The sequence below is a fragment of the Epinephelus moara genome, chromosome 6 (genome assembly GCF_006386435.1).
Source record: "Epinephelus moara isolate mb chromosome 6, YSFRI_EMoa_1.0, whole genome shotgun sequence".
In the NCBI taxonomy this organism is placed as follows: Eukaryota; Metazoa; Chordata; class Actinopteri; order Perciformes; family Serranidae; genus Epinephelus; species Epinephelus moara.
Window position 1 is genome coordinate 35,827,772 of NC_065511.1, and position 27,033 is coordinate 35,854,804.

Below are 27,033 nucleotides of genomic sequence, written 5' to 3' on the forward strand. Positions count from 1 at the left end.
ACGTCATAGTACAGTATGTCTATCAAAATTCCATCAAAAAGTCATAGTATAGTATGTTGATCAAAATTGCATCAAAACGTCATAGTATAGTATGTCGCCAAAACTGCATCAAAAAGTCATAGTATAGTATGTCGTTCAAAACTGCATAAAAACGTCATAGTATAGTATGTTCATCAAAATTGCATCCAAACGTCATAGGATAGTATGTTCATCAAAATTTCATCAAAACGTCACAGTATAGTATGTCGTCCAAAACTGCATAAAACATTCATAGTATAGTATGTCGATCAAAATTTCATTAAAACGTCATAGTATAGTATGTCGTCCAAAACTGCACAAAAAAGTCATAGTATAGTATGTCGATAAAAATAGTCATAGTATAGTATGTTGATCAAAAATGCATCAAAACGTCATAGTATAGTATGTCGATCAAAACTGCATAAAAAAGTCATAGTATAGTATGTTGATCAAAATTGCATCAAAACGTCATAGTATAGTATGTTCATCAAAATTGCATCAAAACGTCATAGTNTGTCGATAAAAACTGCATAAAAATAGTCATAGTATAGCATGTCGACCAAAATTTCATCAAAACGTCATAGTATAGTATGTCTATCAAAATTCCATCAAAAAGTCATAGTATAGTATGTCATCCAAAACTGCATAAAAATAATCATAGTATCATATGTCATCCAAAACTGTATAAAAATCGTCATAGTATAGTATGTCGTTCAAAACTGCATAAAAACGTCATAGTATAGTATGTTCATCAAAATTTCATCAAAACGTCATGGTATAGTATGTCGATAAAAACTGCATAAAAAAGTCATAGTATAGTATGTCGTTCGAAACTGCATAAAAAAGTCATAGTATAGTAAAAAGTCATAGTATAGTATGTCGTTCGAAACTGCATAAAAAAGTCATAGTATAGTATGTCGATCAAAATTGCTTCAAAATGTCATAGTATAGTCAGTTGATCAAAATTGCATCAAAACATCATAGCATAGTATTGCGTCCAAAACTGCATAAAAAAGTCATAGTATAGTATGTCGATCAAAACTGTATGATACAGTGTAGCATGCCATGAATTTCATGAAAAAAAGTCATAGTATTGTACACCATGAAAATTGCAAAAAACATCACAGCATACTCAACCATAAAAAGTCACAATATAGTACAACATAGAAAGTTTTTCATTCTAACAGAAAGACAATACCACAATAGTATTTCAATTTTCTTTATTACTTACGATGTTCCAGAAAAGACCAAAAAATAAATTTTAAGTTTACTGGTAAAAACTGAACTGTTATTCTTCATTTGTCATTTACACAGAAATGTTGAGCTCATACTTTGACCTTTATGGATGCCTTGATTGTAGTTACACTCGCTGGACTCTAGGGGCCGCTGTCTTGATGCAGTGGCTGTTACATCAGTACCTTTGTACAATAGCTTCATATTGCCTCAGAATACGATTATTTAATCTTTATCTTCAGTTGCAGTTAGCGTTTTTTTTACAGGCATGCAATGCAGTATACTAGAAAGGGTAATAAAGAAAAAGAATAAAACTAAAGTGATATGAATGCAGCAGAATTAGTTGCATAATTCAACTATGACCAAACACAACTGATTTAAAACATTTGGTTCAAACTATTCGGACCAGGATAAATCGCATCATTCAACCAAAAACAAGTAAACATCCACATGATCCAGTGCTCTTCATAACATAACGCAAAGAAAAAATTTCTATATGCAGAATAGAAAACCTCATCAACAGTGTTGCTATTTATCAGCTGCACATTATTCCTCCACTGTTGGTGTGGGATCCTCCTCTGTTGGGTCCCAGTGTTTCTCCAGACGGCTCAATGTTCTGGAGCAGGTGTGCGTACTGTGTGGGTTCAGTCTGAGGGCGAGCAGTTTTTCGAGCATAGTACCTTCTGGATGCGGCTCTCCAAGCCTCCCTCTGCAGCGACTGAGACTCCTCAGGTAACTCAGATATCAGTGTCCTCCTTGTCTTCTCCATAAAGGAGATGGGTTGTGAAAACCGGGAGTCTGTAATGTGGGGGAAGGGGCCTGATCGTGAGGGGAAGGGGCCTGATCGTGAGGGGAAGGGGGCAGAGCGTGAGGGGTTTGCCTGTTGGCGGGCTATTTTTCGGGCGTAGTACCGCCTCGAAGCTGCTCTCCAGGCTGCCCTCTTCAGTCTCTGAGCCTCCTCTGTCAGCTCGGACATCGGCACACCCTTCTTCTTGTTCCTGGGGGTTGAGAAGCAAGACAGGATCACACAGATGAGTATGTATGAAGGTCACCAAGCATTTAAATCTAGCTTTTGCTTTTAGGGCTTTAACACTTGGGCAAATACCACAATTTATTCTTAATAAAGTCTACGACATTAATTGACAAATGGATTTCGTATTGCAAGGCAAGGTTTAAAGTCACAGTATAACATGGCATGAAAATACATAAACTCAAACAAAAGTTACAGTATAGTCTGTGGGAAAACATACCATACTATGCCATAAAATTTCATACTGCATAGTACAGTATGGCCAAAAAACATAAAATAGTATGTAATTTAAAATGCCAGAGCATAATATGCCATTAAATTTAACAAACATGTGATATAACATGTGAAAGTACAGACAAAATTGTGGAAAATTTAATAGTATGGCATGTCATAGCACTGTATAGTATGTAAAAAAAAAACATGATAAAGTGAATGCCGTAAATGTAAATAAAATTAAATATATTGTATGTAAAAAAAAAAAAAAAAAAGGTCATAGCATAGCATGCCATAATAATTTCACAATTTAGTATGTCATAAAAACATCATTAAAAAGTTATAGTACTGTTTATTATGCCATAAAAATGTGATGAAATAATAATGTCATAAAAATGTCAGATTTTAGGATTGTAGAAGTTTGATGAAAAAGTATATAGTATAGTGTGACATAAACAATACCACAAAAATATAATTAAAAAGTCATAGTATAGCATGCCATAAAAAACTGTAAAAATGTCATCAAAAGTCATAGTACTGTATACTATGGCAATAAAATGTGATAAAAATTAAAAAAAAAAAAAAGTAGTCATAGAATAGCATTCCATAAAAAAAATCATAAAGCTTTCGTAGTATACTTTGTCAGAATAATGTCATTCAAAAGTCATAGTATATCATGTCACAAATTTGATTAAAAAAATGACATACTGCATTTTGCCATACAAAAATCACAAAAATGCAATAAAAACTCACAGTATTGTGTGTCAAAAAATCTAGATGTCATAAAAACACCAGAGTATACTATGCCAATTTTTTTCTCAAAAAAGTCATAATAAATCTAATAAAAAATGTTGTAATATGGCATACCATAAAAAATAATAAAAAAATGTCATAAATGTCACAAAAACACAGTAAAAGTAATAACTGTACAGTATGCCATAGTCTTGTGTTTATTAACAATAAAAAATGTAATAGTATAGTATGTCAAAAATAATAATGAAATAGTATGTCATTCAAAAACGCCATATTGAGTACAATATGTCATAGGATAGCATGTCATGCAAAATAACAAAAGTATGACATGAAAAATAAAAAATGTCATTGTTGAGTGTGTCCAAATTTATTTTTATATATATATAAAAAAGATGACATATCATGATATAGTATGCCATAAATTTCATGTATGTTTAAAAAAAAAAAAAAAGTCATAATGTCATAAATGTCATAATAGTACACTATAAAACTTTTGGCATGCTCTATCTCATAAAAATGTCATTAAAGTGTCATAGTACTGTTTAGTATGCAAAAAAATAATGAAATAATGTCATAAAAATGTCAGATGATAGTATGCCATAATACAAAAATGTTATAAAAGTCATGGATGGTACAGCATGCCATAAAAAAAAATAGTATAGTATATTTAGAATAATTCATAGTATATCATAAAAATGTCATAGTATGCCGTAAATTTTACAAAAGTTTCATTGTATAGCATGCCATAAAGAATTAATACAAATGTATTAGAATGTCATAAAATTGTCATTAAAAAGTCATGGTACTGTATAGTATGCCATAAAAAAATCATAAAAAAGTCATAGTCTAGTATGTCCTGAAACAAAAATCCTAATATAGTATGTCATGAATTTAATGAAAATTACATAGTGTAGCATGCCAAAAAAATACAATTTTTTTTAAATAGTATAGTATGTCATAAAAATGTCATTAGAAAGAAAAAACAAAAAACAAACATGATATAGGATGTCATAAAAACACCAGCATACTATGGTGTTTTTATGACATCTTATATCATGTTTGTTTTGTTTTTTTTGTTTTTTTTTATACATACTATACTGTCACATTTTTAATGCATTTTTATAGCATACCATATATATACATAGATTTCATGAAAATGACATAGTATAATTGACACATAAAAAATGATGCCTGCTGATTGTTCAAAGTCAAAAAGAAGCCCTAAAATATTAAAAACCCCAAACTGCCAACAATTAATGTTTCATATGGTGGAAACATTTTCCAATGGAGAAAATGTCTCAACATAACATCACATTTTCTACATTTAGTTAATTATCCATAGAAAACATAAATGCTGAGAATTTGGGTGGATTTCCTTTCCATTTTTTTTTTTTAAAAGAAGGAGCTGCCTTAAAGAGGTAACTGTGAGCATTCATTTGGCACATTTACATCTATGAAATAACTCACCTCTGGTTTTCTCCAGGAGGGTCGCTGTGTCCGCCTGGGTCTGTGTGAGGTTTCTCCCTGCACTTTCTGCCCTCTCTGTTCTCCAGTTTTTCTGAAGGGATCATAGTAACAGTGATCAGTGCGGACTCAGAACAAAATAGCCAAGAACTTCCCCTTTTTAAAATGAGCAAAATTAGGATTGAATTCAAGAGATATCTGATGAATGAAAAAAATAAATCAGCTCAAGTATATTATAAAGCGTTACGATGCCAAAATTTTGATACCTGTTCATTTAAGGTTCAATACCCAGCCTAAGTGTTACAAAACATGCCATCTGTGCAACATAAAACAATGACAGATAATTCTGTCCCTGTAATGTTTGTGAATATTTATGTGTAATAGAAAAAAAAGGACATTACTTTTTGTCGTGGGGCTCTCATTGTCCTGACATGGACTGCCTGAGCTCTCCTGATGCTCCCCGAATCTCTCTTCACTCATCTCCCACTTGATTAAGACCGTGTCGATATCACACGGCTCCTCTTTGATGACGAGGCTGCTGGGAGATGTAGGCAGATTCCTGGCTGCCTCTGGGACACTTGAGGACTCTGAGGAGTGGGAGGTGCAGGACTGGTCCAGGCCCATTCTGCTGGGGGACGATGGAAGAGCCGACTCGTGGCTCTGGGAGGAGACATGTGAGGGCGGTCTTGCAAAAAGGCCCACTGTGGAGAAAAGAGACAAAGACGTAATTCTCAGGGGTGGAAGTAATAGATTACATTTCGTGCTTTTACTGTTAAGATGGTTTTGATCTTTATCAGTTTTGTCAATTTGTATTTTCAACAGGTAGTTTGCATGCTCTGTTTCTATTTACATGCCATTTCAAATACCAAAAATATTTTCTGGTATATGCTTAAAATGTGTGTATAGTACAATATTTATTTTGTATTTACCCTGTAGATTGGTGCAAGCGTGTATGCATGTGCAGAATTATGTCTTTAGTTATGCTCTTAGAGGTGAATGGACTCCATGTTTAGACAGGTAGGATGGGTGGGCGGGTCATGTTGATTAGTTGTATATAAAAAAGTGAAAATGTTAATCTAATAAATTACATGTTTACTGTATTATGTGCTTGTCAACATTTCCTAATAAAAACATAACCAAAAAAGAAAAGAAAGCTCTTGTAATCTTTCAGGGAGAAAAACCCCTAGTTCTCTAGTAGTTGTCTGTGTACTAACATTAAAAAATTATAGTTGCTTAAATAACAGTATAAATCAATGCTTCAACATTTTAATGCGCTTCATTTTGTTGAAAATATATTATCATGCTTTTCTTGAACCCAGAGAGCAAGTTAAGTCTAAGTCAACAACAAACAAGGGTTAAAATTAGGGATGCACAATAATATCAGCTTTAAAATGAACTATCAGAATTGGCCAACATGCTTTTTCTTAATTTGCACAATGAATGAATATTACAGACAATGATAAGTATTGTATTCCATGTCTCCCTGTGATAGTGGGCCATCACAATAAGAGTATGCATGCATAATATGATGTTAATCCCACGACAGAAGAGACTTGATGATCCCTAAAATTAAGACGAGAAAAAGTGTATATTTCGATATAGGGCTGGGCGATAAAACGATAGCGATATCTATCGCGATAGACACGTGATCGATATCAATAGAAAATACGTTCGATAAAACAGGAAGAAAATCACCGTCCTGAACCGCAAGGCATTCTGGGGGATGCAGTTCCAGGGAGGGCTTCAGCCTCTCCCGGCGCTCCCGGCCCAGCTAAGCAAGTTTGGTTGTATGAACAAACTCACTCACTCACTGCTTGTAACGTACGTAACGTACGAGAGCAGGCAGCCGCAGCGGGGGGCGGTGACAAAAAGCCGCAGTGAAGTCGGACAGTTTCCCGACAGTTTCCAGCAGCCTTCAGTCCATACAGGAAGTCACAGACACACTTACATCCTGTCTGGAATGATGTCAATTCATTAAAAAAGTGATCAGACCCGTATGTCAGTTTGTTTTCAGTCTCCAGTTGTTTTAATTATGATAGATTAATTTATTAAAATGCTTTACAGGTGATCTGTAGTTTATGTTCATGGTTTATCCTCCATTTGACATGAATTCTCCTGTAAATCAGCATCATATCAGTTTGACCTGTCCCCTCAACTACAAAGGCTGAATAAACAGTGTTTGACTATATTTTCAGAGGAAAAAAAATACAAGACAACAGCTTTCATTAAGGCTCAGTCAGACACAGCCAGGGCTTCACATCTGCACACGTTATTTTAAGTGTTAATATACAGTAGACTCTGTCTAGGAAAGGTCAGTTCGCCAGTTTGGCAGTACTTCGGATTTTATAATTAACCAGTATATTTATTTATTTAACTGTTTTTCATGGTTATGTTGACCTCTTTTTCCCCTGTGTTCATTTGTTCATTACTGAGGAAAGGTTACATTTAAAATAAAAGTGTTTAAATTTAAAAAAAAAATTCTTCTGGTCCTTATTTCAAATAGGTTTTACAAAATACAATAATTATTGATATCGACTGATATGAAACACTTATATCGTGATACATTTTTCAGCCATACTGATATGAAACACTTATATCGTGATACATTTTTCAGCCATATCGCCCAGTCCTATTTCGATATTTCGATCAGTTATTGGTCAAATGAGTTGTTACATATCGGGATATCGGCAAAACAAAATCCAATATCGTGCATCCCTAATTAAAATTACATGAGGCTCGTGAAGCCACAGCATAGAGTGTGTGCTGTTGCTCCTGTATTCTTCATCATACTGATGTTTACTTACAAGAGATGCTCATCTCACACTCCTGCTGCCCTGCTGTCATCTCAGTGTCAAACCCGCACTGCTCTCCCTCCTGCGGGTCACCGGAGATCTGTGACCCCACCAGGCTGTGCTCCTTCCCAAACAGCCCGCAGGTGCATCCCTGTCGGCGCAGCACCTGCAGCTCGTGCTCTATCTCCGTCAGCCTGCCCTCCAGCCGCTGGATCTCTTTGTCCCTGTCGGCCACCATCCGCTGGTACTCATGAGTCCTGGCACTGTTGACACCGTACAGCACGTTTATGATCGAATCTATCGCCAGCCGGATGGCGTTTTCCACCACGAGAGCCTCCTCGTCCCGCAGATGCGGATGCAAAGTTCTGTTTTTCACCAAATTCATCGTCAAAATCAAAACAGGTTTGATGTTAGCAGGCTAGATGCTAGCTACGGGGATGCTAAGCTAACAGACGCTGCGGCACACTGAGACTCCAGCCGCGCATACACGGTCCTTAAAAACAATGAAGTCACATTTAACATACGAACCCGAGGCTTTTCTGACATGTAAAACAGGCACTAACAACACTGAGTTAGATATACTCGACTTCACCTAACGTCGAAGCGACTACACTGAAGATGCAGGTCTGCTTCCTGCTTCTTCTTCTTCTTCTACGGCGAAGGCGCTTGTCAGTGGATGTTGGTTTGGCGGCCACAGCGCCACCCGGTGTTCAAATGCTCGCACTGACATTACAGGCCCGACAGAGCCAGAATCAGATTTAATGGTCAACTAAATTTGTACCCACACAAGCAATTTGACTTGCTATGGTAACATTTTCTTTGCTATGGTATAAAGAAGCAGAAAAAAGGCCAACTGCTGAACTTTCTTTTGGGTCAAGCAAAGCTGGCAATTTATTTAAGTAGGAAAGAGATAAAGGAAAGAGGGCAAAGGTGTGATTCGTTACTTGCTTTCAAGAGTCTAATTAGAGCACGAGTACTATTAGAATACAAATATTATGTCAAAATGGAGGATTTGGATGCTTTTTGAGATGTATGGGATAACAAAGGTTTGCTTTTCTCTTTAAAAGACTTGGAAATTACTTTTGCAAATGTGTTGCTTTGGTTGAAGTGAACTTATTTATCTTTTGATCCCCCAAGGTTCAGTTCTCGGTCCCCTCCTCTTCATTCTGTACCTGTTCCCCCTTGGTCACATAATTTCCACTGCTTCACCGATGATATCCAGCTCCTCTCCACCAAGACAATCTCCACTGCCACCCATTCAACCCTGACAACCGGCATCACTGAAATAAAATCTGAAATTATCATCATTGGACCAAAAGCACTCACCAAATCCACCCATAACTTTACTCTCAACATCGATGGCGCAACAGTATCAACCTCCCCTCACATCCAAAATCTTGGCGTCACTTTTGACCAATCCCTCTCCTTCGACCAGCACATTAAACACATCACCTAAACAGCATTCTTTCACCTCCCGAACATCGCTCGCCTCCGTCCATCCCTCACCTCCTCAGCTGCAGAAACCCTCATCAACCCCTTCATCACCTCCCGTCTGAACTACTGCAACAATCAACTCTATAGCTCATCTTCAAAAACCCTCAATAAGGTCCAGTATATCCAGAACTCTGCTGCTTGGCTACTCACCCACTAAATAAGTGTTTAAAACTCAGAAATTCTCTTAAAAATGAAGGGAACACACATCACTTCTGTTTTGAAGGTGTTGATATTGAGTCCAGTCTGTCTAGCAAAGTTGTTGAGCCTGGCAGAGCGATGTGTGACACTTTTACTTTTTCCCACAACATACTATACATATAGAAAAAGATGAGAATGGATAATTAACAAAAAAGATGTGATTTTATTGGTATCACAAATTTAACAGTAGCTAAAACTGGTTTTCTGCAATACATTTCCTGTAAGAAACACACAGCTATGTACATTTTATCTAAACAGACATCTTAACATTATTTTGAAATGATATTCCTAATATGAAAAGTTGCTAAATGCTAATGCTATAAGGCCTGCTAATAATGACTACAACAAACATATTCTCTGGAGTCGAAATAAATATGATCAACAACAACATTATAAACTGATATCAACATAAGATTTAAAATTAAAGCATAAGTGCAATTATAATAATATTGAACCCTAGAGAGCAATGACAACAATAATAGTAAAGGTATAACTCTTCTATTTGATTTGATTTTAAAAAAGAGCTTTACTTTTTTGTTTGTGTCTATCAGATACTACCTTACCTACAAGACACTAAACAGATAAAGGGAAGAGTGTGTGTAGTTTTGTGTGTGTATGCATGCATTTACATGTGGCAACAGACATGTTAAACTGTTTATTAGTGTACTCTGTTACTATGATAACTTTAGATCCTATGACAGTTAAACATGAGATGATAGAAGTGAAATCAGTCATGTGGACAAATGATTTTTTTTGCAACCAGGCACTGTGTGTTCATGAGCAAGGGTCAAAATAAGTGTTGTTATTTGTATGATGTACAGTGGCATGCAAAAGTTTGGGCACCCCTGGTCAAAATTTCGTTTACTGTGAGTAGTTAAGTCAGTAGAAGATGAACTGATGTCCAAGAGGCATGAGGTTAAAGATTAAACATGCTTTTCAACATTTTAAGCAAGATCAGTGTATTAGTTTTGTCTTCAATTTTAGAGTGAAAAAAGTAAAGGAGCACCACGCAAAAGGTTTGGGCATCCCAAGACATTTGAGCTCTCAGACAACTTTTACAGGGTCTCAGAACATAATTAGCTTGTTAGGGCTGTGGCTTGTTCACAGTCATGGTGCAAATTTCAAAGCTTTATAAATACTCTGACTCCTGAAACCTTGTCCCAACAATCAGCAGCCATGGGTTCATCTAAACAGCTGCCTAGCACTCTGAAAACTAAAAGAACTGATGCCCACAAAACAGGAGAAGACTACAAGAAGATAGCAAAGTGTTTTCAGGAAGCTGCTTCCTCAGTTTGTCATGTCATTAAGAAATGGCAAGTAACAGGAACTGTGGAGGTCAAGTTGGGGTCTGGAAGAACAAGAACACTTTCCAAGATAGCTGCTCGTAGGATTGTTAGAAAGGCAATTAAAAACTTTGGTTTGACTGCAAAAGACCTGCAGGAAGATTCATCAGACTCTGGAGTGGTGGTGCACTGTTCAACTGTACAGCAACACCTCTACAAATATGACCTTAAGGGAAGAGTCATCAGAAGAAAACCTTTCCTGCATTCTCACCCCAAAATTCAGCGTAAGAAGTTTGCAAAGGAACATCTTACCAAGGCTGATGTTTTTTGGAAACAAGTCCTGTGGACTGATGAAGTTAAAACAGAACTTTAAGGATGCAAAGAGCAAAGAAGAACACCTGTCCAACTGTTAAACACTGGAGGTGGATCGATCATGCTTTGGGCTTGTGTTGAATCCAATGGCACGCTGTACATTTCACAGGTAGAGGGAAGAATGGATTCAGTTAAATTCCAGGATGGCTTCTACAACAGGACAATGATCCTAAACACACCTCCAAATCCACAATGGACTACCTCAAGAGGAGCAAGCTGAAGGTTTTGCTGAGGTCCTCACAGTCCCCCAACCTAAACATCATTAAAAATCTGCGGAGAGACCTCAAAGAGCAGTGCATGTAAGACGACCCATAAATTTCACAGAGCTAGAGGTCTTTTGCAGGAAGAATGGGTGAAAATCCTCCAAACAAGAACTGAAAGACTCTTAGCTGGATACAAGAAGCATTTTGAAGCCTAGGCGCTACCAAGTCCTGACCATGCAGGATGCCCAAACCTTTGCCTCAGGCCCTTTTCCTTTTTAGTTATTTTGAAAATTTAAAAGATTGAAATTAAAAGTTCATCTTGCTTAAAATATTGAGGAAATGTGTCATCTTTAACTTCATGCCTTTTGGAGTTCAGTTTATCTTCTACTTACTTAACTACTCAATTGAAATTTTGATCAGGGGTGCCCAAACTTTTGCATGCCACTGTTGCAGACGTAGGTTACACTACTCCATCTCATGAGTGAACATCTCGTCCACACAGTAATCTTGCATGCTGTTTGCCTCCTTGCCCTTTTCTTGCCTTCTTTTCCGTCCTCCGTCTCGGTCTGCTGCCAGCTGCAGCCAGCGCTTCATGTAGCTCTCTATCTCCTCATCAACGGCATCCTTGCAGAACGAATTCTGCCTGACTGCATCTGCAGGAGTGGAGAGTGAATACAGGGTAAGCTCATTAACTCATCAGCGGTTAAGTGTCATCCTATATTTAGTTCGGCATCATGGCTACCTTGGTATTATAGTCTGTCAAGGAAGGATCCATAGTCGAATTTCAAGGAGGCTACTCCGCCAAAGGACTGTTCCAATGTCAAGGATCCTTCAAATTCTACTGAGGACTGAGTCCTTCTTTCAGAGAATTTTAAAGGATGCATGTGCATATCCTTAGCAGATATAAAGTACCCACAATTCTTTGCACACTACTTGCTGGGAGTGAAGGGGGGACTCTTCAATGCGGAGCTCGGCAGGATTTAGATAAATATGCCATTTATTTGGATTAATGTCACCAGGAGTTTTTATCATACAAGCATAAAAAATTAGACAGTAACCTCATAATCTACACTTTCCAATGTGTCCATTTTTAAAATACCGTGATTAAGATAAAAACATCAAAGTTTTTAAATTCATCATTTACAACAGTGACAGAGCGTGAAGTGCCACAAACAGAGACAGCAAACTAGCTTGACGATATGGCCACAAGTATGCGCTGAACATATTTAACTGTGTGGACCGTGACCTAATGACTACGGAGCAATTTGCACCCCGTGTGTGGACCAGTTGGGAACCACAGCTCTAGATGCCACTAAATCCTGCACACTAGACCTTTAAAGAAACTATTCTTACCAGATTATCAGTAACATGTTACAACATACTCACTGAGGATAACTCTTTTGATGGTAAGGTTCTCCATTTTCTGTTTGTTATTTCTTCCCCTCCAGTTTATGTTTATGGCCAACGTGTTGGTAAAAAGCTTGGCCATTATCCTCCACACACTCTCTTTAGTCGTCATCCCCCCAGCCAGACTGAGGTAGGAGGTCTGCAAAATAAAATGTTGCAGGGATTATTTAATTATGTCCAAAATAAAATGCTAAGGTCAATTGAAGATAAATGTCTCCAAGGGGAATTTTAAAACTTTTGAAATCTGCGATTCAACTTTGAATATTTCAATGACAGAAATAAAACCTCACTGATCTAAATACTTGAAAATATATCTTGCAACTTTTGATGCTACAGCAAATATAAACAGTGGCTTTATGAAATTAATTCCTTTTGAGAAAAAAAAACTTTTTTTTTTTTTTTGCTGAGCATTAAATAAGAAGCTTAGTACGACGCAGACCTCCTGTCTATTTTTATAAGCTGAAACCATTTCCCTCAGTGCAAACAAAGCTTATATTTACTTTAATTTCACAGATATGAAACAATAAATTGTGAAGACAATAAAGCCTCCACAAAATGGCATTTTAAGTCTTGTGTGTGATTTATCCTGGCTTCATATGAGCAGAGGAAATCTCCGCTCGTCGCTAGGCTAATTTATATAATGTAAAATGCCATAGGCTGGCGCTAATAACGGTAGCATGTTATATTTGTTTGGAAAACTTGATTAGTATAAGACAGTTGTTTTGTCGTTGAACCTTGTGAGTTAAATTTTTTTGTTAAATGTTGCTGTTGTCCCTGGCTTCATATGAGCAGAGGAAAAGTCCGCTAGCTGCTAGGCTAATTTATACAATGTAAAATGCCATAGGCTTGTGCTAAAANTCTATTAAGCCATGTTTAATGTGTGTTTAATGTGTGTTTTGAGTTAACTAAACTTTACAGCACATCACAGAAACCTTGCTGCTGACTAGTGTTTTGGAGGTGTAACTGCAGAGTGAGACAGACCACCACACAAGAATAATTCCTCACAACGGCGCAGGCCATGTGTGTAGGCTATGGAGTTGGCTCTGTGTAGAGCATCTTTACATGTATAAATCTGCTTAAGACTGCAAACGGGGAAACAGCTAGTCTGGATCTGTCTAAAGGTAAAGACATCCACTTACCAGCACCTCTAAAGCTCACAAAGTACCAGGCCATATCTTGTTTGTTTACTCTGTGCAAAACCCAAAGTGTGAAAATGACAAACTGTGCAGTGAAAACATGTTAATTAACTATTTCTTTGACCTGCCCACTCGTTTATTAATAAAACAACAGGAGGCCTCTATGATTTATTGATGCTCTCACTTCTCACAAGCAGTGAGCAGCGTGAAGAAATAATTATAGTCATCACAGGTAAACATGAGTCTGAGACAATGAGCAGATGTAAAGAGTGATGATCCTTATGGCATGCTGAGCTTCATAGAAACATCTCTTACCATTTTATTCTTCAGCTCTGGCTCAGTGGAAAGCCTCTGCTCCAAACTTCTTAAGTCCTGTACTGACTGCAGTGGAAGGGGAAGTGTCCCGACATCTGGAGGTTCACAGAGCGGCGCTGCAGACGAGTGTCCCGACTGCAGTATTTGAAGAACGGTGGTGTTCTGTTGTTTGATGGTCTCCAGTGAAACGAGGACCTCTAGAAGTATTGCTTTTAAAAGGGAGAGAAACATCTTAAAGGAATACTTAATCCACCAAATGATTATTTGTATATTAATTATTATTCAGTACATTATGTTGAATTCATGCAGAACACTTTACCCTTGTTACAAACAAAACTTTATATATCATTTATTTGCAGCCTCCTGGACTGTCTAACTTTTATTCCCCATGTAGCTGCTATGGCCTGTGGTTTAGCACCAACTGTGTTTGTGCGTGTCTTCCTGTCTGTCAGTCTTCAGATTCATGAGGTTTACAGCAGGAAGCAGTGCCAGCTGTGACTGGCGGGTGGCAGCAGACAACCATCCTGTGACTTGTGTCTGATCACATCTGATGTGTGTCATGTTTGTGCTGTTTGTTGGCTGTATGGTTTGACCTGGTGGCAAACCAGTTTCCCTATTGGGATTAATAAAGCTTTCTAATCTAATCTTATGTTACTATCTACCAACGATCAACCAAAACATTAAAAGAGGTGGGTGAAGTGAGTAACATTGATCATCTTGTTACAGTGCAATGTTCTGCTGGGAGATCTTTGGTCATGTGGATGCTACTTGACTCACTCAACTCACTTCACCCACTGGTTTAAATGTTTTGGCTAATCAGTGTATGTTGGACTCTGGAAACTCTATATGTCATATATCTATATATCAAAGGTCATTGTCTGACATGTTATGTTCTGGGCACACACACATTTCAATTTATTCTATCATTGTAAAAAACAAAAAAAACAAAGACATTTTTAACTCTTACGATCACATGTTGGTTGTGGAGCCGACACAGGGATGTAAGTCTGCTGCTGACACGTCAGAGGGTCTTGAGCACTGAAGTTTGAAGTTAGGGAGCCATTTAAGCTCTGCCTGTGTGTCTGTGGGGAGCTGACATCTGCCAGACTGTGTTTTGGAGCAGTTATTTTCGGTGCAGAGGGGTGGGTCACACAAGGTTTCTTCACAACAACCTCCTCTTCCTCACTCTCAGGCAGGTGGTATCCGTTTCTTTCCCTGGGGTCAAAAATAAAGAATTTGAAACAGAAGAAAATCTCAGTCGATGGCAGGTGTCTTTGTTCTGTCTGAGCACATCACCAGATGTTCAAAGAATCATTTTCAAGATGAGGATAAAGCTGCAAACACAGAATCTGGTTCATTCACTGATTTAGGTCTCTAGTTGCCCTCGCTTTCCAGGGAGAATCAATCATTCTGGTGTCAACTTACCAAAAAACATCTGTATGTGTATTTAATTATTTTATCAGGAGGTAAAAATCATTACCCCCCTCTCCTCTTCAGATGGGCAGCGTGTTCCTCCTCATGCTCTGTCGCCATCAATTTGTTCATCTGTGGATTAGCAGTTTTTGCCTCACACTCAGTCTGCATGTCTGCAAAATAAGAGGTCAATACAGTTCAAATTAGAAGTTAAAATCTGAAATTGAGCACAGGTTGATAGTATTTTAGTTGCACAAAACTTAGTGGCGGCGAAAATAGCAATTAACGCAATAAAATAAAAAAATGTATGTATTATGTTTGGACCTTAATTGCATTGCGATTAACACATTAATACTGACAGCATTACTTCTTTCAGAATATGTGCAAAAACCATGATATTTTGTGCGTGTAAATGTAGCCACTGCGAGCATGTTAGGATGCTGTGTTGGCATAAAGCTATGAGTTCTCTTTGACCCAGATGTTAAAGATGGAGAGAGGTGCTACAGTGAAACACTGGGTTTGGAAACAACAGCCAAAAACGTATTCTGTCAAATTAGACTTTGTATAAAAACTTGTTTAGTTATGTTCCTCAATGTAAGAAAGTAATTGTTTTGAGAATTAAAGATGTCAAATGACAGCCTACTCTTATGAACACCTGATCATTTAAGGGTGCTTTCAGACCTAGAGTTGTCTTGCTTTGGTCTGAATCAGGGACTAATTTTGTTACAAGTTGTATAATTGCCTAGAGTTGGTTCGTGTTCTCACGGCAGCATTTACAAGCGGACCAGATCAAATGCCTTGTGCGAGAAAGCTGCTCTTGATTGGTCAGAATTTCCATGTGGGAAAAATCCAGGAAGTAAAGCAAACGTTGAAGAAGAGTACACTTGCAAGATAAATGTGACACTTTCTAATGTCACAATGGAGGGACAACTACGCAGGTTGATTTTAGCGCTGCTCATCGTGGACTATATTGCTGTCATTGTTCATTTTAGTCAAACCATACAGTTTGAAAACGAGGCGCGGCTCCAACTAGAAAACAATGTTTTGATGCATTGGATGTGCTGAATGTGCATATTAAGGCAGTACAGGAGGAGGTGCACATTAATAATCCTCCAGGACTGTAACATGCTCATGTTTAACCCAAATAATGTAGAAGATGAAGTTTTGAATATTTCATAAATTTATTTTACTCTTAACCTTTATGACCCATTTAAATACCTACTGGACTATCTGAAAAGTTCCATATATATATTCTTTTAGCTCATAAAAAGCTAATCTTCTGTTCTGTCGAACACAAAACCACGACTAACTATAGTCTCAAAAATGACTGCTGAGTTTAGTCAACAACAATTAAAAATGTGTTCATTCTTCATCACTCACGACTGAAAGACTCGGGCCACAAGACCTGCAACCTGATGTTTCACCTCTGTCAAACAGCACAACCACAGCTTTCTCACATCACAGGTCTTGATACTGAGATCACTACCTAAAAAGCAGAAACTTCTAAAAAAGTGATCTGCACTTCCTTTCAATTCACACAGGAAATGGCAACTTGCTACTGAAAGGAGGTTGTTACATTACACACTTAAGAACCAGTGAGGTCGTGCTGGGTTGTGTGTGAAGGAATATTTTTTGAGCTTTTCTTTACGTCATGCACAGGGGCAGATTTGTAGAGTTAAAAAAAAATACTACTACTGCTACTTGGCTGGCTCCTACGGCTTCAGCATAAAGTGTAAATTTCGCACACTTTTACTTTGCTTTAGAAGATTTTATAATATTCAGTATAGCCGAACCTCAAATAATCATCATAACTGGGTTATTATTTCTAATGTCGCATGCAGTCTTTGGTTGTTAATAAGCAAACATCACAGGATGAAATAATTCTGTTTAAATCAACTGCAGCTCACACTTTATTCTCCAATGTTTGCACTTTAGTGAGACTTTACTGACATTAGTGATGTGATTGATGCCTGTGCTGACCACATTATGCACATTACATGTAGACAGAGTCGGCCCAATGCAACTATCACAGTAGCGCTGATGGCTTCAGTCTATGTGGTCTTCTTTTCTTTTTCATTTCAGACACAGCCTTATATCACTGCTCTTTGTGATTGTGTTTTTAATTAACGTACTTATTGTACCCATATATTTGTCAGTTGTGTCTCAACAGAGCTCAAGAGACACAAGTAGACATACACCCCCCCCTACATACGCACACAATCAAGCACACTGACAGACTTAGCTCTGTGTGTGATAAGAGAAGAAACAGAGGAACAGAACTGCTAGTTGACTGAAGCTTGTTCTAAAACTACATTTTTGTTATTAGCGTACAGAAAAAAGTAAAATATCGAAAAAAGTACCGTAGGGTGCCTGTACCGAATTCGAGGCACTGGCACCAGTACAGGTATTGATTTAAATGTGAACAGTACCCGACCCCAGCAGTAAGGTGAACATGCATGAGCATATGTGGCTGCAGCATAAACTGCAAAAATAATGGACGTAGCTACTGTGATGTCGCCTACTGATTCCTGGACTCCCGTTTTGAAGCCTCGGGTTCGGCATTTCAATTTCGATTTGGGTTTTTTGGAGCCAGATGCGACCATAGTTGGGTGAGAGGCTGGCACTGTGGAGGAGCAAAGGGTGGATCTGACTGAGGAGCTGAGGACGCTATCGGCAGACAGCCTGTCACTCCTCTTAATTGTGCCCAACTTTAAGCCTTCATAGCATTTAAGCCCCGTTTCCACCGAGCAGTGCGGTTCACTTCGGTACGCTCTTTTTTGTTTCCACTGTGAAAAGTTGTGGATGGTACCAATGGAGCCGTTCCGTACCGTCCCCATTTTTGGTCCCCCCTCTGTTGGGGTACCTAGCACACAGATCTGGTACTAAAAGGTGGAGCTGTGAACACTGCAGTCTGATTGGTCAGTAGAGGACGGTCACTCTGCTCAGGGCTGTGTTGTGGCTGGTTTTGAGGCTCATGTAACCACTGTTCATACTGTGGAGAGTTTTATTAGTAAACTGTAACTATAAAATGAAAGGATGTTTTGCTGCCTCTCACAGCAGCTGGAGTCTGAGAGAAAATAACTTAATTCACTGGGCCGACTGCCGGCGACTTTTAAGGTGGAACGTTAACTTGTAATGTTACTCAATGCATGAGTGAAGCATTTAATGAGCCTCACTCAGAGAAAAAACAAAAGCGTTGCAGAGCGTCGTTCCTGTGGGCTCCAGCAACACTAAACCCCTGAGCTTGCCTGAGAAGGACAAAATGCACAAACCCGCTATTTCTAAATATCCCATGGAGAGAGACTCTCACTGCAGCCTGTTTTATTTTGTTCTGAAAATGTCAGCGTGCAGCCTCGTTATGTTGACCATAAACAAGGGGCAGACTTCCATCTGTGTCACCAGTAATGAGGAAATACAGTGAGTGCTGGACGGAGCAGTGAGTGACAACAACCCCGCCCACATTTAAGGGTACTGTTTGTGGTGGAAATACTAGGGTCTAGGTACCATGTCTGAAGGGTTACTGCTGGTTCCAAAGGTACCATACTGAAAGTGGAAAGTGGTGGAAACGGGGCTTTAAACTCACTGTACGCTTTATTCCAGGGCTGGCTGGCCATCTTTGACCTGTCATAGGCTCAGTCACTGGTATTTGTTCATTTATAAAGCCATACTGGGTGAACTCCCTTTGTACACTTGTACTGTGATTGAACAGTGATCTGACTGTAGCTACAGCTGTAGTGCTGTGATGTATACTGTATACAGTCATGTTTGGTATTAGGACACAGCAACAGAATAACAGAGACAGAATGGAAACTTTTGTCTTTCCAATATCTTCCATATTTTGTTTATGTTTCTGTTTTTAAACACACGTCACAGAGTTTTGGTTTGAGTGTTATTCCATCGGGCCAACTCTGCAGACTAGTGGGCTGATGGAAAGTGTTCACAAAGGGCTCAAATGCTTGGCTGATTTCAAAGTGGGACGGTTCAGAGCTGCTGCAGACGCAAAGGTTCAGTGTGTGGTTAGAACAATGTGAACAATGTGTCATCTAACAGTGTCTAAAGGCGAAAGTATTTATACCTTTTTGCCTTCTGTGTTTTGTTCTCTTCCTCCCCTGTTTTCTCTCCAGGTGCTAACAATCTGGGGCCGTATTCACAAAGCCTCCTAGTGCTAAGAGTTGCTCCTAGTGATTCTGAGAAAATTCTTAGAAATGTGACACTTTCTTACAATGTCCCCTCAAAGTTAAGACCCGGTCCTTGTAAAAATAAAAGTTATTCACAAAGCATCTTCAACATTAAAGAGATTTAAGAGTTTCTTAAGCAGAGGAGAAAATGGTGAAAACACGAAGAGGTCGAAGAAATATTCTCCAAACGCTGGATGACAGTGAGTAAATGAAATGCTACAGATTAGATCGTGCAGGGATAATATGTGTGGTTGATCTCATCAGAGATACACACTCATTTCCCACCTGAATGCTATAACACCAGAAATAACATGATCACAACAATAAGATATTTGGAAAACTGGAAAAACTGCAACAGTGCAGCAGTGATGACTTGAGTCTGTCTCGACCTTCCATCAGCAGAGTGACCACAGTAACCATGACAACACTTTCACAGTCAGCAGGTCATCTCATTTCCACTGGGTGTCCACACCTTGCAGGCTCAATAACGGGCATGTGTGTGACAACCAATCACATCTGTTAAAAGAATGCATCACACCTAGCAACAGGAGTCAGTCACACCTCCTCACTAAGGTAAAAGTTTCTGTCCCTTCCCTGCTCAGAGTTGCTCTGAGAACTTTCCTAAAGCAAGGATTCCTTACTTAAAATGCTTAGGCTAAATTAGGAGCTCTCTGAGAGTGTTCTCAGAATGTTTGTGAATACGGCCCCTGATTGGTTTCCAACTTGTGCAGCTGTCAGTCTGCTAACTGGTTCCCTGATGCTTCCAGCCTGCCAATCATCAATAAGGGTCCTCCATAAAGGACTCTCTCTGATCGTCTGCAATTCGACAGCCCGGGCTGCTGCTCTGTTTGAGAAAGTTGTTAAATATTAAACGTATGTAGCGGGTGGTTGAGGACAATAGGTGAGTGGGAACCTTATACACTTCACTCACATAGTTATTTTACATTTAGAAACACTACGTTTATTAGTTGTTGCCATCGCCATCGCCCATCGCTGATCACTGTGGGGGAATTTAAGTCGATTTTAAAGGATCGAGAAAGTAGCTCTTTTAGTCAATGTGACTGTTCCTAATTATTTCTAAAACTGTACTCACATCATATTTACTCTTGTCCTGGACCTTGTATTTCATGTTAATTGCATATTGTGGTTTTTATTCATTTGTTGGGTATGACAGTTGTATATGTCTATTTGCCCATGTTGTAACTTGTAACAATGTTCTATGCTGCCCTCTTGGCCAGGTCACTCCTGAAAAAGAGATTTTTAATCTCAATGAGGCTTTTACCTGTTTAAATAAAAGGATATGTATAACTCTGGGTTTTCCTATCCATCCATGAGCAACATCATCAGAACCATGAATGAAGGCTGCTTCATACAATATGAGATGAAACAGTACTGAAAGTGTCTGCAACTACGAGACAGTAAAATGTCAGTGGTGTGAGGTGTAAACAGTACTCTGTAAACTTACAACAGAAATGTAGAAATATTGAAACACTATCCAAAAAGTCACCGTTGGTCGAGTCTTAAATTACGTGTAGGTGTCATCAGGCCATATGTGACATTAGTATGGAGTATTATTTTTTGCTGTTTAGTTGGATGATGATGAAAATGTCACATTAAACACATGAAGTGATGCCAGAATGTTTCTGCTACTGAACTAAAGGGTGGACGACAAGTTAATGATTGATGACTGAAATGTTGCATTTATAATAACAGGAGCCAATTAACAGTGTGTGGATTATTTTACAAATAAAATATTATCTGTTTTATCCCAGTCCTCATGACACAGGTGTCTAAAGTTATTTTGAGCTGCAGTGATGAATCAGAGTGTAAAAGTAGCAGCACTGTCACTGTGGACTAAAATAAACTTTGCATATGTTTAAATCCTGCTAAAATCATGCGTTTACTGATGTAAACGATCTGTGTTTGTTAGAAGCTTTGTTTCAATATCGTGGAAATAGAGCCTTGGAACAATGAAATGACCTACTATTACTGACCTCTAACATTATATAGGCTACTCTTTTTACCTGAGACTTTTGTCCATGGATACTTTTTTCTTCGGTGATCTGATTGTACAGAGGTTGAGGTGCTGACAGGCTGTGATCTGATACTCTAACTGTTCAGCATCAGTTACCACGGTGATTTATCCCGGTAAAAAGATAACCAGCTTCGTAGTACTGAGAACCCAGAGTTAACTCTGAAGTCTCCTTGCTAACTCTAAATCCTGCTTCACAGCACAGGCCTCTGGTATTCTTATATTGGTTTCTTTAGTTTGTCCAATCCTCCCCCACATTAGGAAAACCTTGTGTTTAAGTTTGCAAATAAATCACTTTTCATTTCTACACTTCAGCTCTCCGTCAATCACTTGATATCTGTGTCATTGTCTTTTGTTTCCTGTTTTCAAAAGGGTGACACAATACCTGTGTACCTGGCGTTTGAAGTTATGTGAAGAGTGGAAAAAAAGAGCGGTTGAGAGAGAAGTTCAAACCCACGATGCCAGGACGTCTGGGGGTTTCAGATATTGTTAGATCATCTGATAAGATGCGACTTTGTTTGAAGCACAGTGAAACCCTCACAAGCCCACCTTTTTCCCAGGTTATTCTTGTGGGCACATTTACCACCTGAGTAAAACCTGTAGCTCTGTGGGAGGGAGGTTGTAGCATCTGTTATTTATCGACCTAAAGTGCTCAAAAACCTTCGGGACAAAGCTCAGGAGACGGACACGCTGCAGATCACGTTCATAATTATGTTCATACTGTAGCCGCCCGTATGTCATTTTCCACTGCAACAGCCTCATCTGTGTTCTGCAGACTTGCCTTTGCAGGCACACCAAAGAGTTCGAAGTTATTGAGATAACATCAGCGGCTGAGTTTACCTCTCTTTGCAGGTTTTTCCTTGTGCACACACTCAGCTCCACGTTGACCCTCCAGCAAACTCCCCTCGCACACTTCCCATTTGATGACCGTCTCCAAATCGGAGGGTTCCTCTTTAACCAGGGACGTGATGCATCCAGCTGCTCCTCCACCCTCCCATGAAGGTTTCTCAGGCTGGGCATGTTGGTGGGGAAAAGCCTCCGTTGTGTCATGGCACTTGGGGGAAATTTGTGTGGGTGTTGACACACCTACACCTGATGATGACGAGATAAATGAATAGAGAAATGAGTGGGTGGACTTCCTGTGCACGCCAACATGTCGCTCTCCAGGGGTGAAGCGTCGCCTCTGTTATCCCTCAACACAGATTTTTCAGTTCAATTCAAAGACACTTTATTGGTGCTGCCAAAGCACACTGAACAAGGTGGAACAAACAGGAAAAAGTACAGTTTTTAAAATGCAAACGATGAAACATTATATTAACATTACATTGCAAAAGCAACAACCAAGTCAATAATAATATGTAACACAAGCTGAAACTTACTGATGGATAAAAATGAAACCAGTGGGTGTGTGTTGGTGCATGTGTAACATTTACATGCTGCTAAATGGATTGCTCCAACAATAAAGGATCTATCTGTCTATTTAAAGTCCTACTGACCGTCCCAGAACACAACATGGTGAAGCAGCATTTTGTTATCATGCTGCACAAACCTGGAGTAACCTCCCAGATGATGTCAGACAGCCCCGACTCTGAGCATGTTTAAGTCAAAGCCAAAAACATTCCTTCTTAACGCTGCCTGCTCCACCCTGTGATGACTGCGAAGAAACGAAGAACGAACAGGTTTAATGCGCACCATCCAATTTCATCCAACAAAACCTCCTATTCCTTCTTGTGTATGAAATGTGCTGTACAGATAAAGCTGCCTTGCCTTAACATTCATTCTGTGAGTGAGGGAACTTTTAAAAATCTTTCGATCACTGTCAAAGGTTACTGGAAATTAATTTTGTCGTAGTGGAAAGAATCAGGTGCATAATGACGGACTCCCTGAGGAAATTCTGCATGACGTGGGATCCCTTTTTTGTGTATGTACAATCTTACTATATAATGACTAGCCTCACGTCACCAGGCTCTTCACGTACGGGGTAAAGTAAAACTTTAAATTCTGGCGCACCATCGGTTCACAATAAAAGAAAAAGGTTAACTTAATGGCTTGGGGCTTTTCTTGTAAATTTATTCTTTAAATTAAAAAGTTCCACTGCATTTTTATTAGCTTGGTGCTCCTATTTTGACGGAAAGGTGCATCCATCGAATTCCGGATCCCGTCTCTTTCGTCCTCGTTCCGGTTCCTTACCAAAACGGCCAATAAACGGCCCCAGACTATATAATTACGAAAACTCTTGTCTGTCTGTCTGTCTGTGTCTGTTCCACGTTTTTCTCCTCACTGACTTGGTCAATCCATGTGAAATTTGGCACAGTGGTAGAGGGTCATGGGAGGATGCGAATGAAGCAATATTACATCAATTGGCCAAAGGGGGGCGCTATAGCAACCAATTGAAATTGCAAACTTTGAATGGGCATATCTCATGCCCCGTATGTCGTAGAGACATGAAACTTTGCACAGAGATGCCTCTCCTCATGAGGAACACATTTGCCTCAAGAACCCATAACTTCCGCTTATATAGATTTTCCGCCATTTTGAATTTTTTGAAAAACACTTCAAATGGATCTCTTCCTAGGAAGTTTGAGCGATCTGCATGAAACTGGGTGAACATAATCTAGGGACCAATATCTAAAGTTCCCTCTTGGCAAAAGTTGGAAAACTTACTAAAACTGAGCTTCTATAAGGCAATGAATATTGCGGAGGGCGTGGCTCATCACATAAAGGTGTATAACATCTCAAGGGTTTCACCCATCACCACGCAACTTTGTAGGCATATGACCACACATAATCTGAGGGGACCCCTCCATTATTGACCCCATCAAACAAAATGGGGGCGCTAGAGAGCTAATTTCTTATCTAGGCCTAACCGCCATATGGATTTTTACTAAACTTGGTAGATATGTAGAACAGGACGCCTCAAGGTGACTGGAGAAATTTAACTCTAACTGGCAACTGGGTGGCGCTATAACCACAGAAAAATGCTTAAAAATGGCTAAAATGCGACCGATCGCTGTGGCTCCCCCTGTGGACCAATGTTGTTTTTCCTAATTTTTGGTATGACTAAGTCATGGTATAGTATGCTGTACTCAATAGGTATGGACTTGTATGATATAAGTGATCATCTATTTTACAAGTTGTCTGACCAATGACCATTATTTTCATCATCATCATGCACATATTTTCATATTTTAATTTACTACGACGTCGTTTTGTTCTGTGTCTTGTTCTGGGTACAGATTTGGTTTGTAGTACTTGTCCTGTCTTGGTTTTGTATTGTTATTATTTTACTAACTACTTACTGTTTTGTTGTGTCATTATTGGATTGACCAAACATTATTGTCCTCTCTCTGCTCAATAAACAGATTTGGGGGAAGAAAAAAAAGATAAAGCCAATATTGCGATGAATAATGGGAGATGGCCTAGTTCAGCTCTGCAGGAGGTGTTTGTGGTTCTTCTGTGCACCTGCAGGATGCTTTTGCAGAACTCTACAAGCACAGGAAAGAGGACCCCACACCTCACTGCCATTGGCTCTATAATATAACATATCAGTGGGCTCACTGGTTTAATATTACAGACTGTTACTTACTTACTTTGGGTATTAGAGCCTCTGGCAGCCTCACCAGGGTGTAGTGCCCCTGCATTAGGTGTGACCGGACAGGAGCGTCCATCCTCAGGCCTCCTCCCCACCTCCAGACGCAACATCTTCACCTCACTCTCACTTTGCTCCAACTTGCCCTGCAGCCTCCTGATCTCTGAGTCCCTGTCGGCCACCATCCTCTGGTACTCCGCCACCCTGCGGTTACAGGCGCTGCAGATCACGTTCATCACGGTGGTGACAGCCGCCCTGATGGCATTTTCTATCGCCACAGCCTCGTCCTCGTTGTGCAAACTCGGGGGAAACCCGGACAGGTTGTGACTAATATTGTTATCATCAGTCATCGTTCCTCACTCAGTGTAGAGATGACAGCACCGCCGGGCTGCGACCAAACTGCGGTACGAAATTGTTCTGGAGAAAGTATCCGCTATCACAGCTCAGTGTCTGAGTGCTTTACGGAGTATGGATTTAATCTGACGCTCAGTTCAGGCAAAATAAAACAAAGAGGAGATAAAAAGCCACATTCAAGTTAGTGAGAGACGATGGGCTGTTGCTAGCCTCTTCTTTTTCTACTGTTTCTGTGTCGTTCATGTCAGCAGGCTCCAGAGCAGCGTTACCGCCAACTACTGGACTGAGGTGGAACTGCAGGTATTAGTGCATCACTGTCTATAAGAAGCAGAGGGGACAATGAACACAGCCATAATTACAATAATAATAATAATAATAATAATAATAATAAGATAATAATGTTATTAATAATAAGAATAAGAACAACAAGAGTAAGACAATAAATGGTACAATAAAAAACAAAAAGAAAATTACCTCAACTGCCTATTTATTTATGTATTTTTATTTTTTGCTTTTTATAAGAAGCAGAGAGTATAATAAGCAGAGCCACATCAAAAGAAATAAAAAGAAAATCTGAGGCAAGGTTTAAATAAAACTAATTTGAATTAATAATAAAAATAAAACTAATAATATTAATAATAAAAAATATTATTATTTTTATTATCATACATAAAAACAGAGCCATCACATCATGATAAGTATAACAATAATATAAGTAATAATTATAATAAAAAGTATGCTAAATAAAAAAACTTAAAACTATTTTTTTTAAAGAAAATCACCTAAACTGCAAGATTTTTATAACAAAAACAACAATAATAATAAATCTATTTTTTTATGATTATTATGATGATTATTATCATTGATATCATTGACAACAACAACAATGATATATTAAAAACAAGTATTATAGATGTTTAAAAAAAGAAAAGAAAGGAAAATGACCTCAGGTGTCAGTTCATTAGCAGTGGTGGGAAAAGTACTCAAATCCTTTACTTAAGTAAAAGCTATAATACCACAAATACTCCATTACAGGTATAAGGCATTTAAAATACTACTGAAGTAAAAGTCGAAAAGTACTATTAGCAAAATGTCCCTCAAGTATCAAAAGTAAAAGGACTCCTTGTTGAAAACTGTCCTGTGACTGACATATTATCACATGACATCATTAGATTGTTAATACTGATGAATCAATGCATAAGCAACATTTTATTGGTACTGGTCGAGGAGGAGCTAGTCTTAAATTCTTTATAGTCTACCGCCTATTTCTATGATCATATTAAAACAGTCCAGTCCAACACACTGAGCCTTTCTTACAATATGAACAAAACTAAGATTCAAGAGATTTCTGCTGACACATAGCACAACAAGACCACGATACATCAATCAATCAATTTTATTTATAAAGCCCAATATCACAAATCACAATTAGCCTCACAGGGCTTTACAGCATACGACATCTCTCTGTCCTTATGACCCTCACAGCGGATAAGGAAAAACTCCCCCCAAAAAAACCCTTTAACGGGGAAAAAAACGGTAGAAACCTCAGGAAGAGC

The 27,033-nt window shown here is 38.7% G+C and overlaps 2 protein-coding genes across 3 annotated transcripts; both read right to left on the reverse strand.

Annotated features, from left to right (window-relative positions):
- Positions 1 to 1,223: 1,223 nt before the first annotated feature.
- Positions 1,224 to 8,152, reverse strand: LOC126391276 (uncharacterized). Its single transcript, XM_050045909.1, has 4 exons — positions 7,516 to 8,152; positions 5,113 to 5,412; positions 4,715 to 4,805; positions 1,224 to 2,249 (listed from the first exon to the last, which is right to left on the reverse strand). Exons 1-4 carry the CDS (start codon positions 7,886 to 7,888, stop codon positions 1,787 to 1,789), a joined length of 1,227 nt encoding a protein of 408 aa, XP_049901866.1. The 5' UTR covers positions 7,889 to 8,152; the 3' UTR covers positions 1,224 to 1,786.
- Positions 8,153 to 9,338: 1,186 nt separating this feature from the next.
- LOC126391272 (uncharacterized) lies at positions 9,339 to 25,705 on the reverse strand. Of its 2 annotated transcripts, none has more exons than XM_050045905.1 (7): positions 25,125 to 25,705; positions 22,375 to 22,626; positions 15,392 to 15,497; positions 14,879 to 15,126; positions 13,912 to 14,120; positions 12,440 to 12,599; positions 9,339 to 11,706 (listed from the first exon to the last, which is right to left on the reverse strand). In XM_050045905.1, the coding sequence occupies exons 1-7, from the start codon at positions 25,471 to 25,473 to the stop codon at positions 11,519 to 11,521; spliced, it is 1,512 nt and encodes a 503-aa protein (XP_049901862.1). In that variant the 5' UTR covers positions 25,474 to 25,705; the 3' UTR covers positions 9,339 to 11,518. The 2 variants fall into 2 exon arrangements, with proteins under 2 accessions (XP_049901862.1, XP_049901863.1); XM_050045906.1 differs by having other exon boundaries at positions 25,121 to 25,341.
- Positions 25,706 to 27,033: the final 1,328 nt, after the last annotated feature.